This window comes from Lepidochelys kempii, chromosome 5, assembly GCF_965140265.1.
Source record: "Lepidochelys kempii isolate rLepKem1 chromosome 5, rLepKem1.hap2, whole genome shotgun sequence".
Taxonomy (NCBI): Eukaryota; Metazoa; Chordata; order Testudines; family Cheloniidae; genus Lepidochelys; species Lepidochelys kempii.
This window is the reverse complement of record NC_133260.1, coordinates 58,426,742-58,445,794: the sequence shown is the minus strand read 5'-3', so window position 1 is coordinate 58,445,794 and position 19,053 is coordinate 58,426,742. Positions and strand designations below refer to the sequence as shown.

The 19,053-nt window shown below is 40.3% G+C and overlaps 1 protein-coding gene across 4 annotated transcripts in view; it reads right to left on the bottom strand.

Annotated features, from left to right (window-relative positions):
• The window catches only part of ADGRV1 (adhesion G protein-coupled receptor V1), a 412,710-nt gene that overhangs the window by 242,904 nt on the left and 150,753 nt on the right, over positions 1–19,053 (bottom strand). For all 4 annotated transcript variants that reach the window (XM_073344461.1, XM_073344462.1, XM_073344463.1 and 1 more), the window contains 10 exons: positions 18,540–18,704; positions 16,916–17,033; positions 13,610–13,733; positions 11,874–12,012; positions 11,598–11,783; positions 10,981–11,213; positions 8,847–8,995; positions 7,187–7,388; positions 6,613–6,832; positions 3,642–3,881 (listed from right to left, as the gene is read on the bottom strand). In XM_073344461.1, the coding sequence (XP_073200562.1) occupies positions 3,642–3,881; positions 6,613–6,832; positions 7,187–7,388; positions 8,847–8,995; positions 10,981–11,213; positions 11,598–11,783; positions 11,874–12,012; positions 13,610–13,733; positions 16,916–17,033; positions 18,540–18,704 (1,776 nt within the window). The remainder of the gene's footprint in view (positions 1–3,641; positions 3,882–6,612; positions 6,833–7,186; positions 7,389–8,846; positions 8,996–10,980; positions 11,214–11,597; positions 11,784–11,873; positions 12,013–13,609; positions 13,734–16,915; positions 17,034–18,539; positions 18,705–19,053) is intronic.

Genomic DNA, 19,053 nt, shown 5'->3' with positions numbered 1-19,053 from the left:
AATGAGAGGATGTGTAAACAAAGTCAGGTAATTAGTCTGTTCTGCTCAGCACTACTTAAAGCAGCACTGGTCAAGCCTCACTCAGTTTCAAACAATATTTTTCAAAAATGACATGAATGATTTGGACAGACTTCAGAGAGCAAAGGAAATGATAAAAAGTTTGGAAAATAAATCCTATGAAGAGAAGTTAAGGGATCTGAGTGAGTTCTCTTCTGTTGTGCCAGAGCACAGAAAGAGGATGGGAATCCATTATCCTCTTTAGTCTAGAAGGTCAGAACAAGCAGCTTACTGGACTTGCAGTGCAGCGGGCAATATTTACATTAACTATTGTTGGACTGGATGGCATCTGTAGTGGGGTACAGAACACTTCACCTCTAGGTTTCTGATTCTCACCTTTTAGTGTGGTAATTGAAGTTAATTGATTGAATGGATTCAATCCAGCCCCTAGTGAATAGGAGCCACAACACATACCAGAATCATAATGGGCACTCACTGGCACTCTAGTCTGCAATCTCAGCAGCGGCACCAGTGATTTAATGGCTTTGGAGACTGAACTCCCCCTTCTTACTACTAGAGGTGGCTTCTCCAGATCACAGAAGAGGCATTTTGGTGGACAGGGCCAGACAAATACTAGAGCTAATTATTCACAGAGTAACAACTGGATGAATAATATGCATTGCACGCAAACACAAACACAATATTTAAACAGTTCTATTGACGGGACAGTGTGGAGAAGCTAGATCGAACACTGCTTGCGCTATTCCTTTTCAGTGAATAAGTAGAGAATTTCAGTCTCTGGATATCAATATCACATTTTAAATCCCATCTTCCTGTGTCCCTCCCCCTACCCCACACAATCAAATATTGGCGGAGGGGGGAATTATTATTATATTGGTCGTTAGGCCCTACATTTTAAAGGTATTTAGGTACCTGAAGACACACATAGGTGCCTAGAGGAATTTTCTAAAGTGCCTAGGTGCCTAGCAACCATCAAGTTTAGCTATGATGCAGATGAGAGTGGGACAAGAAGTCGAATAACCACTGGCACCATTACATTTTTAAAGATTCAGATTAAAAGTCCTTTTTCTCAGTGCTTGATATATTTCAATTACCTTTTTGATTTTATTATTATAAGGCCCCTTGAGATGTTTGTGGGATAAGGTGCCCTCAATAATTGTAGTGAATTATATACTCTGTTGGATTTGGGAAAAATTACTTACTGGGAATTCTGTTTATCACAGTCTTCTCTTTGTACATCCTGCACACCACTAGTAATTACAGACAGCATTAGGACTCCACCTACCAGAAGCAAGGAGGCAAGAGACCTGACAACCAAGGCTTATATATAAGCACTAATCCATCAGCTATCTTTCCAATTGGAGACTTCCAAAGCAAAGTAATAGACAGTAAAACCAGAGGGGGAAAAAACTCCCAAGTGATAATCTCCAGAGAAAAGGGGGATGGATGTAGGAAGAAAGTACTATGATGAACAGAATTATCAGTGACTAATTTTCCCTTATCCTATGTCCCTCTTCTTTCATCTTACTGAACAGCAGCAATCCGGGACAGTGTATGTCACTTAAAGGGATGCTTGGCACCCTTAGTGACCAACAAATGTCAGCCAACAGGGACAGATCCAATTAATAATGCCAGATGACAGTGTCAGGAGATGACCTAACAAATTCCAGAGTTAAATGCTTCTGAGTTCTGAGCCTGTGAAGTTGCCATACTTCAGACAGAATGGCCTGATCATATGCTAATGGACTACAATATCTGATTGACTGAGCCACTGTGGTCTCAGTGGCAGTCTGTCCCTTGTAGTAACCTTTAAAAAAAGACTTAATTCTTCTGAAACTGGAAGTACAAAACAGGTAAAACTTCAGAGCTTGCTTGTCACCTACGGAGAGAAGCTTCCTCTCCTGCAATGGAGAGATCAGATCACAGTGTAACTAAAACAATACATTCAGTGATATGAGTCTCCAGAATAAGCTTGGGGAGATTCAAAAACTGTCCTATTTTGAAAAATAATGGCTAATAAGGAGAAAAACAGTCAGCAGGCACAGATCTTTAACTCAATATGAGTAAGGATGAAGAAGGCATAGATCTTTAACTTTGTGTGAGAAGGGGTTGGGAAGCACACGTAGAGAGCATGTGCATGTCCCTTAGGTAGACGTTCCACGCAATCCCATAAAGATGAGGGTAGGATTATATTAAGAGAGTAATTATCTATAGGTCCTGTTGAACGTTGTGCCATGGGAAACACAAGGATGAGAGTAAACTTTCACGGCATCTGACTGGTGGGTAGAAGTTACTGTAAAACTGACAATAACAGAGGTCTTCTGGAAGTAGAGAAAACCATGTCATCCTTATTCATCTGTCCACATTCCAAGGTAAAGTTGCAAAAGGAATTCACTCTGGATTAACTTGCAAATTAATCTTCTAATTCCCAGACAGCTTCCCTGAACTACTTAGAGATCCAATAATAAAGATGTCTGTCCTATTGGTTAGCATTTATTTAGGAATTCTTACCTAAAGTCCAGAACACCTCTGGGGATTTTTGGCTTTCCATAGTAAACCTGGAGTAGGAAACAGGGACCAAGAACCTACCAAGTCTATCCTGACTTGGTTGATGGGACCAAAGTACCAAAGTGGGAAGCAGGACAACATTTTTGAGAGACATTTAGAGATTGAAGCCTTGCTCCAAATGTAGGCTCTACTTTTGCCACAGATAGAATCTCCCATAAGGAGTTGAAGTCAATTCCAGTCCTTGGACCTTCCCCGATATCATTTCATTCAAGAGGTAAGGCTTGGACTAAGATGTGCAAAGGGACACATGCAAGGGGGTGGAATGGGAGGCAGTAGTAGTATATGGGAGTAGCTATCCCAGGATCTGAAACTCCTTTGTTTTGGCTTTGCACTTTTTGATGTCACATATGCAGTTTGTCATGCCCACTACTCTCTCCCCCCACAGACTGTCTGAGGGCCTTTCTCAGAGGATGAGATTTCTGTCAGGCCAAAAAAAAAACCAGCCAAAAAAACAGGAAGCACTGTAGGGTGATGGAACAGAGGCTGAGGAAAAAAACTTGGTCCTGGGGGAGGGGCGGCGTAATTCTGTGCAAACCTCAATGCACAGCTCTGAGAAGGTTGTTATGTGAGAAGGATGTATTTCCCTGCTGGCTGTTCATAGGATTCTCCCCTCTCCTGCCAGAATCGCTTTAAGCTGTGAAGTCTCTGCAGCAAGGATTTTTCCTTGCTACCATGCCTCTCCTTTCTTCTCCCCCCATTACCCATACTTTTTATTCTTCTGTAGCTGGATTTCTTCTTGCTTTCCTTTTACATACAGAAGCTGAAAGAGAAAAGAGGAGGATAGGGAAAACACAGAATGCAAACTAAGAATTTGGGCATGAGGTTCCACTCCATACTTTCAGTTCAGAAAGCTAAGACAACTGGAAGGGAATAGGGCCAGGTTGGTGCTGAGATAACAGCCTTGATTCATGGATCCTTTACCTCCTTGCTTCTGTAATACTGTTGCTGGGTAAGACATGAGACGAGGGAGTGGAATGATAAACTAGGCAATCTGTTGGATTAAATTCAAAAACTCTTCAGAAATAATCCTCAAGGGAAAAAAAGTAACAACTTACTATTAGGGTAATGTTGGTAGCCTTGGGGTCTATTTCTGTTTCACCTTTCACAAGGCTCAGCCTAATAATGAAGATCTCCTGAACTTCAACTTCTCCATGAGGGTAGATTTTCAGACTAATAGTTCTCAGACCTCCTTCTCCTTCTCTAAAATAGAATGATCCATTCACAGGGTCACCAATGTCACTGCTCAGGGGGGACAATGCCTCTTCTGAATTGGGTCCTAAAATGTCCCAATTAATCTGTGGAAAATATTAGTTTCAAATGTAGAGTCGCGTCAATTTAATAACAGCCTCACAACAAAGGGAAGAAGTAACAGTGTAACCCAATTATACTATCCTAAGAATCAGTATATCTGGTATGTGATTATACAGTCATACTATACTGTTAAGAGAATGGATGGCACACAACATAACTGTAACATCGGACTCTTCTCTCTAATCATAATATTTTCTAAAAATTAACCTAGAGACAGAAAAAAGAGAAACAGTGAAGGGTTATTCTGACTATTACTTTAAAAACAAAACTTCAAAATTATGGATGTTAATAAACAGAAAAGAATCAAAACTTTATTTTAATGAGCACACACAGGAAAAAAATTATGTATGTTATTAACTTTTATTACTGTAGAACCCAAAAGCTCTAATCAAGATTAGAACTCTGCCCTGCCACATCTTGTACTAAACACACCAGATAAAGTCTTTGCCCCAAAGAGCTTATACTCAAAGTCCTCAAAATCCTGCGAAGACTCATGTACGTTCTTAATTTTACATTGCAAATAATAAAGCACCTGTATCTGGACAGGATTTGGGGGCTAATTTAATGTATGACATAGGAAAAGAATGTAATAAAAATTAGGAGGGAAAGAAAAAGGAGGACAAGAGTAATATTATTCAGTTTATCGTATAGCTATACTGCTTGATAGCTCCAAATCAGTTAGAAGTGGAGTTTTGTGGCTTTTTTGTGTGGGGAATGTTTGTCTGGGTTTTAATCAGGGGTGAAAGTAACTTAAAGCAGTGGTTCTCAAAGCCGGTCAGCCGCTTGTTCAGGGAAAGCCCCTGGCAGGCTGGACCGGTTGTTCACCTGCCATGTCCGCAGGTTCGGCCAATCGCAGCTCCCACTGGCCGTGGTTCGCCACTCCAGGCCAATGGGGGCTGTGGGAAGGGCGGCCAGCACGTCCCTTAGCCCGCGTCGCTTCCCGCAGCCCCCATTGGCCTGAACTGCGGCCAGTGGGAGACGCGATCAGCCGAACCTGCGGACGCAACAGGTAAACAAACTGGTCCGGCCCGCCAGGGGCTTTCCCTGAACAAGCAGCAGACCCTTTGAGAACCACTGACTTAAAGGACTTACCAGTATGCCAGAGTCCTGAGTGGGGCGTGGCCTCAACCGGAAGAGGCGTGACCTCAACCGGAAGAGGCAATTTAAAGGCCCCAGGGCTGCAGAGGCGGCTGGGAGCCCTGGGACTCAGGGGTGAATTAAAGGGCCCGAGGCTCTGGCCACCGCAGAGCTCCAGGCATTTTAAATCCCTGCTGGAGCCCGGCTGCCAGAGCCCCGGGCTCCAGCCACAGCGGGGATCCCCCGCCCGAGCCCCACTGCCAGAGCTCCGGTGGTGCTTTAAAGGGTCCGGGGCTTCCCACAGTGGCAGGGGAGCCCCGGATCCTTTAAAGCACTGCCCAAGTCCCGCTGCCGGAGCTCCAGAGGTGATTTAAATGGCCCGGGGCTCCCCACAGTGGCAGGAGCATGGGCCTTTTAAATCACCATCGGGAAAGCTGGTCCGGTCCAGCACAGCATACTGGCTCTTGCCGGTACGCCGTATTGGACCCGACCGGCTTACTTTCACCTCTGGTTTTAATTATGTAAGTATAAGTAAGTAAATAAAATAGGTCATCCCCAGCAAACATCATGGCGCAACTGGGTAATGAGGCAGGATTTGAAGGAAGAGAGGGCAGTGGCTTAACAGACTAGTCACTGGAAAGAATTCCATGTGTAATAGGCAGCATGGAAAAAACTGATGTGTTTAAGTTAAAATCATATCTGATCATTTGCTGTAATTAAACCAATGCACATTACTTTAAGAGTTTTATTAAGGTAATGTTTAAATGATGGGATCTGAAATATTTAGGAGAAGAGGATGTACATTCACCATTAGAGTAAGTAATTGTTGTAAACATATATGCTGAAGGAGACAGGGTCTGATCATTCTGTTACACCAATGTAAATGAATGTAACTGAACGAAATGTGTGAAACTGATATGAGAGAAGAATCAGACACACTTGCTATTTATAGTTCCAGAGAGAAGTCAACATTAAACCGTTATTCTGCCCCCCAATAAATGGCAAGGAAAAACAGTCTTCAAGTTATGGCATAGGACTGGGAATCAGAAGACATGGAGCCACATACATGCCATTGCAGCTGCAAGGGGTTAGGGAGAATTCTCTGAACAGGAGCAGCAGGACTGATGTAAGTGAAACAATGCTGCCTCCCTTCACAAGCCCTGATGAATGGAGGCAGGAGGGGAAGTGCTTGTAGTGCTGAATGTTGAAGGGGGCTCTGGGTACTGTGCGGCATGTAAGGCAGCCCTCGACAGGTGGCTGTAAGTTTGGGGCTAGATTCTCTTCTAAGTTTTATTCTCAGCTCTTTAACACAATTCTTGTGTGACCTGGGACAAGTCACTTAATTTCTTGACATCTCAATTTTCTGGTCTTCAAGCAGAGGGTAAATAAAGAGATAACATCTACTTTACAGTAGTTTTAGTGGGGTCTAAATTCATTCATGTGCATAAAGCGCTTTGAGAGCCTCAAATGTAAAGTCCTATGGAAATGCAAAGTAGTAATACATTATTGCTATTATATTTTCAACCTATGAATTTAATAAATTACATACCTTCCTTCTCTCAACATGATTTTATAGAGTGAAATTATATCTTATTTTTATTGAAAATTACACAAAATGCTTTGAAAGGCAAGGCCTACCTGAGTTTCTCCTATCAATCCTCCAGTTCTTTCCAGCACCAAGGACAGTGTCAGCAAGGAACTGGGGTTTGGAACAATAATTCGGCTTTGGTTGAGGAATCGGACAAGTCCATTAGGGGAGTCGCTCTTAGCAATAGTGATTTGACTCACTAGGTGGAGCCCAAGGACTGCTCCTCCGGTGGCTCCTATCAGCTGGATTTCAAACTGCTCTGCAAACTCCCTGGGTCAAAGAGATCAGAGTCTTTAAAACACTAACAAACATGGAGTAAAAATAAATGCTGAAAATCTAGTAAGTTGCCTTGTTGATTGCATATATGCACTATTTTAAATGTACATGAAGCAATGAATGTATTGTTGATTATTCCTTTTCTTTGCATAAACCTAAGATCTGAAATAAAGGTAATTCAGTGACTTGGTAGCAGCAGCCAAGGGCTGTCCTAACTTTCTGCACACTCCTTGGTTTGTTCTCTTTAAATCAAAGTATAAGTATGTAGCATGCAATGGGCTAAAACTGGATTTCTAAACAATTATAGGGTAACACATGAATAACTAAACAAAGATCCAACACCATTACCTTTCATCATCATCTGTAATAGAGACACTGATAAAACTCTGGTTCTGGCCATGATGAAAGATGACTGAGTTATTATTGACACTGTAGTCAATACCATTAGGAAGTGCAGAAATACTTTGAGAGAGAAAATCAGCTGTCACATAGCCATGAGTTCCACGCTTTCTCACTACAGGAATCATGATCATTCCAACATCCTCTTCCACTGCAAGAGTAATTCAAAATGACCTACTGTACAATAAGAGCGCATTTTTCAGAGTAGCTTCATAAACTATACATGTAAATAACCATTTAGACACCCAAAATAGGTGATTATACACTTATGTGCCCATTGTACTCACAAGGGCATGAATTGCTCGGGCAATTGAGCCAACTGCTTCTAAAAATTGGCAACAGAGTGATTAACAACATTATAATATACATAAATGGATTATCACTTGTTTCCCATAAGAGAATTATGTGCACTTTCTTTAATCAGATATACAGAGAAGCTTTGAACAACATCCAGCTGTCTTATGTTTCTAGGTTCTCTTTTTTTCCCCTCTCAGGTTTTGACACTGATCAAAATACATGCACATTATTTTAAACTTTAATAACTGAATCAATAACAAAGAATACAATGCTACACTCATTATGATTTGTCAGTTTACAGTTCCCTCAATAGAGAATTTGTAGATTACTTTGTAAAGTACAGTATGATAATTATAGCAACTATTCATGATCTTCAGAGAATATGTAAAAGCAAATGCATGCCCAATTAATACGGTGAATGAATAAGAATCAAGGTAGTCTTAAGACACATCTTAAACAATATAAGGCTTTACCAATTAATAACATCTTGAACTGAACTGGACCGATAAGTAAATGGCTAGCCAGTGCAATGCACAAAACTCAGCTGTAATATACTTTAGACTACTTGCTCAACTAAGTAGGGAGGCTGCCACATTTCACACTAGCTGAAGCTTGCAGGGATCTTCAAGAGCAGTCTTAAATAGAGCTTCATATTGCAGTAATCCAATGTAGTGGTGGCGGCAAAGATACGGATATTTTCAGAGATTTTACTTATTACTGAAGATATCAAAGGCCAGATTCATCCCTGGTGATCCTCTATTTATTTCTCTGGAGCCATAGCTAGGATTCATTTACCTCAGTATGTCATACAAAAGTACACCATAACGAATACAAACATTTGACTGTAATACATGAGAAGATAAATAATAATCATAATGGTAATACTTTGCTCTTCTATAAAACTTCCCATCTCAGGATCTCAAATGTTTTATAATTGCCATTGAAATAAGCCTCACAACACCTGTTCTAAGTAGGTATCATTCCAGATTGCAAAATATACCAGCCCAGGCACAAAATCTACATGCCTTTCCTTTTCTATGATGACTGATAATGAAAAATATAATACTATTTCCTTACTCCTTAAAAAAAACACTTCCCCCAGACAGGTGAGCAAACAGACTTTTGCAAAACTGTATTCATCCTCGTTTACAAAGGCTGAAAGCAGGGAATGAAGCTCAATCACTTACCCAAGAACATACATGAAGCTTGTGGCAAAGTCAAGAATAGAGCCCAGAAGCCTTGACCACCAATCCTGTGCTGTAGTCGCAAGCCTATCCTTTAAATTGCAGCATAAATTTAAACATTAACCTACCTTGCAGAGTGATATACCACGGATCAAACTCAATGATGCCCTCTGCATTGTCATTTTTTGTTATAATGATGTGAACTGTGGAGATGTTTCCTATCCCAGGGGGCTGGTCCACTTGCAGTCCATTTTCTCTAACAGCAAAATCAAATCCACTTGCAAGAGCATGAGAAGAAAATAAAGATATGTTAGCTTTTATAAAAAGAAATGGGCTCAAGATGCCTGTATGTCATTTTGTAGACACCACAAGTACTTTGGTTCTTTTACAGTTATTGTCACAACCCTCCCAGCCACACCTTTCAAAAGCAGAACAAGTGCAGGACAGAGGTGTTTTTTTCTTCCCTGAAAATGAAAGTCTCTCCATTGTCACGTCTTTCCAATTTTATTTGCAACCAACTTCACAAACCCTTGGGAAGTACAGAAACAGTAACCTGATTGTTCTGTGAGAACAGACAGTGACAAAACTATCTATTAATGAGATTATACCCCAAGAGATAAACCTTAAAGCCCTGAATCTACAAAGGCTCAAGTGTGGACTGTTGCTTGTGCTGTCTCCCATTGTTGGTGCATAGCTTCTGTGAAATATTTTGTCATAATGATCTGCACTTGTGGATCTCTTTTGGGATTAGGGCCTAAGATTAGCATGCCCAGTATGGACACCAGTAGTAGAAAGAAATTTCCTGCAGAAGAATATGATGAAAATCGTACAATATCAAAGTTACAGAGTATTGACAAGACAAAATTTAGTTCTATGCCAAGAAATTCAGTACAGTTGGCAAGTAAACACTAAGTGACAGAGGCCAAATTTAAATCAGAGGTTGGAGGGGTAAAGCTTTATGGAAAAAATATCAGTTACTGCAGGTTTTGCAAGGAGTGACGAATTTGTGGGATTTGCTCACAGAGAAAGCATTCTTCACAGGCAAATATTTTATATTTCCATCAGCAAACTTTTCCCCAACTAGAAGAAAGGCTCTGAGGACTGAGCCTTGGAAACTCAGAGCTAAAGAAATTATGAAAACTATTCAAAAATTAAACTTGCTCCTTCCCAGGGTCATACTTAGGGCACCATATCAAATATACTACATTTTTACTTATTTACAGGAAATAGACTAAGTTTTCAGACAGTCATGAAGGCTCATGGGAATTTTAATGCAATCAGTCATTCAACAACAAGACATCCCATTAGTCCATTAGAGATCTGAGTGCTTTCAGAAGATAAGGGAGGACCCAAGTAGCACAAGGACACTTAATGAAGTTTGATGGAGGTGTGGGTTGTATTTACTTTAGTCTTGGACTTCACCATTGTATCATTTTGTCAGCCGGGAGAGGAGTGTTGAAGGTCCAAATCTTTGAGTGTATCGTTTTGTTGTAAAAAGCTTACAAATTATAAAACAGTTAATTTCATAAGCTTTAGTCTGAGGTTCCTATATAGTAATATAACATACTGAAAGTAGATTTCTAGATTGGGATGAAACAATCTTTGGTTCTTAGTTCTAGGCAGGATTGTATCTCATTTATTTATACTTTTTCAATCAACAGTAAAGAAATGATGGACTATTTCTGCTAAAATTAAAGATATCTCTTTTTTGCCATTTCCTCAAAAATATCCTCATATTATATTAGAGATGTTCATACTTCCCCAAGTATTGCAACAAAAGTTACAATTTTGTAGTTTACAAACTATTTTCTCCCTTTCAGTATATTACATTAAATTATTTCTTGCCTCTTCAGAGATCTGCAGCATTTATCACCCATTCTATAAACTTAACCCTAACTGAATAAGTGCATTTCACCTTCGAACAGGATATTCCATTTTCCTCACTATGTAAATCTCTACACCATTCTCTTCTGCACCTCTCTGGAATATCCAAAAATAAATAGCTATTAAATTTCTGTGATACGTACTGAGTCCTCACTTTAATAATTAATCAGTAATTTATTAATGTAATAAATGTTGGAAAAATGAGGGTGTCCCTCTATTTATATTTGATCCAAATCTCTATTATTACACTGTTAGAAAATAAGCTACTATATCAGAGTAAGAATCAGGGATTTACTGCAGTGAGGTAAGATTCTATATACATAGTTCACTTTTGGGCCTGTAACTAATCTTTTCCTCTGCAGTGAAATATATCTTTACCTTCCCTGGAGCTCTACTTTGGTAATAGTTACTGAAAATTCTTCAGGACCTTCAGGAAGGTCATCATCATGGATTTCAACTGAAATCCTTTGAGTAGTCTCATCTGGCTCAAACATAAGCTCCCCTGACAAGGAAGTGAAATCCATGCTCTCCTCTGCAGTCCCATTTAATATCCAATAGCAGAGTTGCACTCGACCATAATACCCACTGGAACGGACAATAGTGATGTTAACCTGAGGGAAACAAAAAGCTTAGTTTTAACTTTTTGCCTTTATTTTGTGTTATATATGCTTCTAAGAACACTATTCTACAGACATCACATCAATTAGTTTTACTAAATAAAACCATTAAATAAATTAAATATAGATTAAATACAGAAATTGAATTAATCACACAACTCAGAAGAGGCCAGCCACTTCAAATATCTCTCAAAGCCCACCACACAGAATCACACATTACACTGTATTGCACACATGCAGAAATAAAGTCTCAGCTATTTATTTGTAGGAAATTGGCATCCACTGTACATAGATAACGACAGCTACCAAAAGCATTAAAAATTCACATTTCAGATTAATTCCTCCATTTTTAAGGATTTTAAACTTTTAACTCAATACCGATTTTTCTTCTTCTGTTGTCTGAAGAGTTTCCTGTGAAAATGCAAATTGCCCATAGGGGAAGTCACTAGCAACCATGGTGATATTTGCTATGCTAGTAGACTCATTTATGACTCCTCCATCACTGACTCTAGATAGATGAAACTGGTAGTAACTCTTCTCTTCAGGAAGGTTATCATCTATAGCCTACAGAAAACAAACAAATAAAGCTGAGCTCTACCATTAACTACTAACAAAAAGAGTACTGGAATAACCAATGCTATAGATCTCTCTCACCTGTATTAGTATAACAGCTGCAGACTGCCTATCTCGCATTGTCAAGGTCCCTGATATCTCAGCAAATTCCTTCTGTAGAGGGGGAGTTATATTCCAATACACAGTGACCTCCCCAAAAATCCCTGGGCCACGTACTAGGCTGTAAGTAAGAACATATACACATTGTTGTGTTTCCTATACATGTTTTATTTTATCTGTGCAAGAGATGGCTGGTACTCTGCCTAGGTTGTTATGAATCTGTGACTCAGCCAAACATTATCAGCCTCACTGAAGCTTGAATTTAATATAGCAGGTCACCATTACAATTCTGACAATGTTATCTCTGCAAGTAGGTAACGGTATTGTAGTATTTGCAGTATTGCGTATACTAAGCTTCCCTGATGTTGGGAGGGGATCACTGGCTGCCTCTCTAGAGGAGGAGCGATAGCTCAGTGGTTTGAGCCTTAGCCTGCTAAACCCAGGGCTGTGAGTTCAATCCTTGAGAAGGCCATTTAGGGACCTGGGGCAAAAATTGGGGATTGGTCCTGCTTTGAGCAGGGGGTTGGACTAGACGACCTCCTAAGGTCCCTTCCAACCCTGATATTCTATGATATCTCTTTACCTGCTTTGCAGTAGCACAAAGCAGGCAGAGCCAGGGCTGAAAATTGAGTTCTCTGGGTTCAGCTGTGCCTTTTAGGAAGCTGAGATGCACAATGGAAGGGAAAAAGAATGGGAGCAACCTGTAGGAATTTTGTCTTTGTAAGGGATTAAAGCCTCCAGAAAGACTCTACAGAGAGTTAAAGCGGCAAAGAGTCCTCTGGCACCTTATAGACTAACAGATGTATTGGAGCATAAGCTTTCGTGGGTGAATACCCACTTTTTTGGATGCATCCGACGAAGTGGGTATTCACCCATGAAAGCTTATGCTCCAATACATCTGTTAGTCTATAAGGTGCCACAGGACTCTTTGCCGCTTTTACAGATCCAGACTAACACGGCTACTCCGCTGAAAACAGAGATTTAAGTTACTTACTGCTCCTTTAAAAACCTGGAGATAGCACTTCTCCCACTACAGTCAACCTGGCAAACTGCAGGGCAGGGCAAGATGCTGGTTTTGTCCACACACAACCTCTCTGGTAGGACTGCCAATGCTACAGGCAGAACTAGCTTGTTCTTTGAGGGTTGCAGCAAAATACTCTTTCCTCAGAAAAGTGTTCTAGAAGGAGGGGGCAATGACAGCTGTGCCTTTCCCACCACCAGAACACCCACACTGGAATGGTCAGAATTTGGCATTCTGTGTTCTGGTGCTTAGTTATAAAATTCAATGAAATCATTATGCTTTGCTTCAACTCAAAACCCAGGTCACTCTGTCGCTTTACACACCTGTAGACACAGCCAAAAACGAAGGCACAATTGTGAAGTGGATTTCTTCCAGTCCCTGAGAACTTTGCAGGGGCTTTGATTGCCATAAAAACTCTTCCTTTTAATGCATTTAATCACATGCATTCCTGAAAGACCCTCCTGAGTGCCAGGGGTTGATATAATTTCAGACTGATGTATGTTTTGCAATTCCTTTGAAAATAAACGGTTATTGACCTGATTTTCAGAAGTGGTGAACACCAGCAACTCCCACAGACTTCTGTGGGAAATGTGGATGAGCAGCACCAATGGAAGTCAGGCAATTGTTGCCCACCCTTTTTGTACTAAAAGGAAATGTGTACTCAAAATATGAGCAGAGAAATCAATGATGCACCTACCTAATAAAAGCAGTTCCGTTATACTTTCCTGAGGGTTCCCCAATGAGAATATGGTTGGAAGATGGAGCTATCCCAACCACCCCAGAAGCTCCCTGATCCCCCAGAATAATGATGGTTGCCAGACCTACGAAGAGAGGAAGAAAGATTTTATGATAATAAATGAATAACATTTTCAGTACATCCAAGTTAGTACACAAGATTATAGCAAGAGCAGAAATATTAATTAAAATAACTTGCACATAATACTTAGCCCTTTTAAACACTTTATAAATACTGTATTAACTAATATGTAAAACACCATGCTAGCAAAATGCTGTTTTATCTTTATTTTGCAAATGGGAAATCTGATTCAGGTGGCCTGATTCTGATCTCCCCTTACACTGGTTCTATACAGGTATACCTCCACTACCAGTGTTCCCTCTAAGCTGCAGGCCAAGCAGCACTCCATCAAGTGCTGCACATTTGACTATTATAGCTGCACAGGTGCACACATCCTCAGCAATGGCAGGAGGGCACCCAGGAGGGGCCGGGGCTGGAGAACAGCGGAGAGGGCAGCGTGGAGTGGGGGCTGAGGCAGCCAGGCAGCTGGTGGGAAACCGAGCAGCAGGGAGCCCCAGCCACCCAAGCTCGTGGAGAGGGGCAGTGGTAGGGGCACCTCATCCCCGCCCCACCCCAGGACTCTCAGGGCCAGAGCACAGTACTCTGCAGTCTGATTTTTGCACAACACCCTCCCCATCCTCCTCCCCCAGGCTGTGCTTCTCTCCTGGGCCTCCCGCTCCTCACTGGGAAGGAACCAATGAGAGCAGAGGCTTGTGAATGGCTGCAAGCAGCCAGGAGTTCAGGGAGGTAACAAAGGGACCGGGAGACAAGCGGCTGAGCTGCCCAGGCTGTGCTTAGTGCAGCTGCAACCCCAAGTGAGTAGCACCAGCAACTTCTGGGTCTGCAGCAACACACTGGGCAGGTGTGTGATTGGCACACAGGAGGGAACCCAAACTGGGAAACCTGGGCTCAGGGGTGTTGAGGCTCGGGAAAGAGTGGGTGACTTCTCTGGGCACAAGGGCATGGGTCTGAGTCTGGGCTACTGATGCTGTTCTCACTCTGCAGAAGTGGATGGAGGGCGCTGAAATAGCTAGATATGATTTTTTTTAAAGCACAATGTTATCTGCGCTTCAACTCTGCACACTGCATTACTCCCTCTACCTTCTTTCTTTCTTTTTCTTTCTTCCTTTTATTTTTTAAAGCTCATGCAATTCCTTCGAGAGACATCCCTGTTGTCATCAAGTACTTTTAAAAAAAATGTTGCTATAAATCTATCAATCCACTCTATCAGGAGTTCGGCTGCAACATAGTCTAAAAAGGAAATGATTAATCAACTGTTGCTTTCCAAAAAAACCAGCAGTTATTTTCTGTGTAGATTTTAGTGGCACAAGTTTGTGCTTTTCAAAATTATATAATTTGTTTAGTTTTTTTTAAAAGATGAAGAATTAAAAGAAAAAAAGAAACGGAAGATGCCCTTTGCTGTATAGATGCAAATTTCCACTTGGAAACTAATTAAGGACTTCCTGTAGACTATCTTCAAGAGTCTAGATAAACAACTTGCATATCCAAAGAAAGTGGTTTCTTACAAATTTTTGCAGGGGAAGCCTGATCTTTGTTGGTACGTATGTTGTTTGATTTTGAATCTTTAAACTTTGCTCAAAACTTCCTAAATAAAGGGGTTTGGTATTAATCTATTTGGGTCTATTTGTATGCTAACTCCTGCTCCTGTTGCAAAAACTCCCATGAACTTTGATGTGCTGAATAAGTTGGCAAATGTTGACCAACAGTTCAATATGTAGAAATAGCAACCCAGTGAGATAATGTAACCATCAATACTGCATTTCTATAAACTCCATGTAGTTTCACAATCCACTATGTTAGAATCAGGTAATTTTCTCTTTTTGAATAGAAATGTACTATAACACTAACGGTGTATGTACTGCTGTTAAGATTGGAGTAATTTCCTTTCAAAAGTATGCTGTGTGTGTGTGTAACTCACTTTAAAGAAGATTAATAGGGATTCTAATTTTCACATTGCTTGCATTGCTAGCAGGTCTCAGTTCTGAAGCTCGTACATAAAGATTTAGATTTTGTTTGCAGATTTCACGTGAAAAGAATACTGTGTACAAATACTTCACTGCATAATTATGCCCCAGATGTTTTGTTTTCAAAATGACAGATTGAACATTTGATGTTTCCAGACAGCATGTCGAGGGAATTTTTAAATTTGTTGAACTTGAAGGTGACAATCCAGGTTTAAATATGCTGCTGATGGTAGATTTTTTAAAGTATTCACCTCTAGGGCCAAATTCTGCCATCATTAGTTAAGAAAAACTCCCATGGGCTTTCTGCTCAAGTGACGAGCACAGATTTTGGCCCTTGTTTAAATTGCTGCCTTACCATTAATGAAAAAAATCTCTGAGTTAAACTATACTATATAATATGTGAGGGTAATTTATATCTAGGTTTTTTGTTTCTACTGGTGGCGCACACCTGCAGACTACCTCAATATTGTTACACATAAAATTCATTCCGCACATGAACGGAAAAAATTAGAGGGAACATTGTAGCTGGGATCAGAATCAAACCCAAGGCATGAAATACTAGCTAAAGTGAAATCAATGGAAGTTTTGCCATTAGCTTGAATGGGGCCAAGATTTCAACCAAGCAGCTTAAGTGACTTTCCGAAGGCACAGGATGAGTTAGAAAATTGCAAGATTCCATTACATGTAACTGAGTACCGGGGGAGAATGCTATATTTAAAATGAGTTGTCTACATCACACATTTAGAAATTGACACAATTGTGAATTATAAATCAGAATTTAGGACAAAATTCTGACCTTAAATAGACAGAAAGCTATAGTCTTCATTAGGAGCTCATTGTGGAGAGTATTTGGCTTATAGAACTTATATGCCTTTACCTTGCACTTCCTAACATTTTCAATTTTTGATTTTCAAAAGCTTCCAGTTCCTTAGGCACTTTTAACACTTAATTATTTTATATAGTCACAATTTTTATATGCCCACAATTAATTTGGGTGAAAAACTATGATCTCAAAAATGTCCCCTAATGATTTTTGTTCAGTAAATCAACAGCTAGTTAGTAAAACAATTTAAGGAGGACTGAGAATTTCAAAATGTGGTTAGCTAGCTATACACATTCATACAAAACAGATATTTCAAAACAAAAATCTAGCATAAAAATGCCTTCTGGAATTATAATTGGAAGCTGCCTCATATGATGAAATAGCAAATTATTTCCTTACCGTTTATTGGGGATATCTCTGCATTATCAGTAGACACCAGCTGGATGGTATACATTTCATTCCCCTCCAGTAGGCCATCTTGTATTGCTCGTAAAACAACTGTCTTCTGGGATTCAGTCTGAATCAGAAAGAGAAGGAAAATGAGTTAGGCTGATATTTTTCAGGTGAGATCAAACAAAGTGCCTGATGATGCAAGGATCTGAAGCTCTTAATTTCTACTGAAGTTAATGTGAGTTAAGAGAGTACAGCACTCGGCACATTCGACAGAATTGACAAGTTCTGCAGAAGCATGTCGATTCTGATTAAACTTTCTATGGAAACCAGACAGCCTTGCTACCTCACCTGGCTTCCTGCAAGCCTGCCTAGTTCTCCAGGATCCTCAACTCCCCTGCAGCAACCTGGTAGGCTGCCAGGATGTCTGGTTCTCTGGCTCCCCTACAGCCCACCTGCTGTCCAGCACCCCAGACTGCCTTCCCTCATGCACAGGCAGGCTGTCTCCCCCCAAGGCGGCTGGCTCTCTGGGCAGCCCAATCCTGAGAGACCACCAGGTGGGCTGCTGTGGAGCTAGAGATTATGTTTCATATCAGAAACACCAAAATGTTCTTGCTGCAATTTTTCCACAATGACATTTTGCAGTATTTAGGTTTCACTAAGAATTCCAAGATTTTGGCCTCCAAAACCAAAACCGGCGACAAATTCTGCTTCATGACCAGCTCTAGGCTAGTGGAATATCCCCAAGTGTTTTTCATGATAACAGTCTGCCCAGAAAGGAGCTGTATTGCAGTTTGTTAGAATTCTCAACAGCTGCTGGTGCTGGCTACAGCCTCAGCAAACTTTCTTTACATGAACATTAAACAGTTGGCAAACCTGAAAGTGAAAGTTGGTTGTATATCTTCAAAACCACTAAGAGACATTATTCCTTAAAGTTTCCAGTGGCAATATATCTGGATGATAAATATAATACATGCTGCAATCAGTATAAAGTAGCAATGCACCAGAAGACAGTAAAACAGAATTCATTCTGTTAAATGGATGTTTTGGCTCAGCACAGTGTATAATTTGTAACAGAAATTAATCTATTAATGTCAACAACAATAGCTTCACAGTACTTAAACTTTTAAATCCTACCTCAAGACTCTCTTCTGCCATGAAGCCTACAGCTTAGCAACTAACACTAGCTAGTTTGAGGGTCACATGGTAATCGCTGTTCTTTTAAAAAGAATACTTCCTGAATTTATTTTTTATCTCTTCCCAGACCTGGCAAGTTGCATGTCTGTTTAGACTGTCAGCTAATGCAATGGAATAACTGTTCTCCATGGTCATTATTACATTTCTATAAGATTTTTATTCTTTTTAAAAAGACAATTTATAACATTTTAAAATGCCACATTCCCTGGGTGACTTACCCTATACCAAGGTCCTCCAGGGAATGGGCCATCCCTTCTTTTCTGTTTGGAAAGCATGTGGCATGTTGTCAAAACTACCAGATATTTTTTTATTGTGTTGTAACAGACTACGACTGTGTACAAGTCTGTAATGTACAAGTATATAACTATATATGAGAAAGAAGAAAACGTAAGCAAATGTAAGGGAAGCAAATGGGATGTTGAAATTCTGGGAGTACCTCATTAAAGTAAAGAGTTCCATTCAGAGGAGTGAGATCATATCTAGCTGCCTCCTCCAAAATCCATATCATTCGGACTGCCCCCCGTCCTCCTTGACTCCGACTCACAGTCAGCAACACAGTTGCAGCAGAGTCTCCAGGTGACTGGGGCTCCTTAACTGTCACCTGAAAAGAGGAGGAGGAGGAGTTAGGGAAGAGCTAAGAAAAAACATTCACATGTTATGTTTTTATAACCACTGCTTTGGAAAAATTATAAATATTGCTATCAATGACATCTAAAATGATATTATTCTCAACTGTGTCTCCAAGACACAAGACCAAAAAATCAACAGAAGTTAATGCAGACATGTACTGTTGAATTCTGTTAGCAAAGATTAACCACTTAAGTTATTTCTGTATCCACTATGATACAACGCAATTACATATGAGTCACCAGTGGACACAGCACTGGAAAATATACAGTAGAGAACAATCAAACACGAGAAAAAGAAAGGATTAGATAAATTTACAGGCC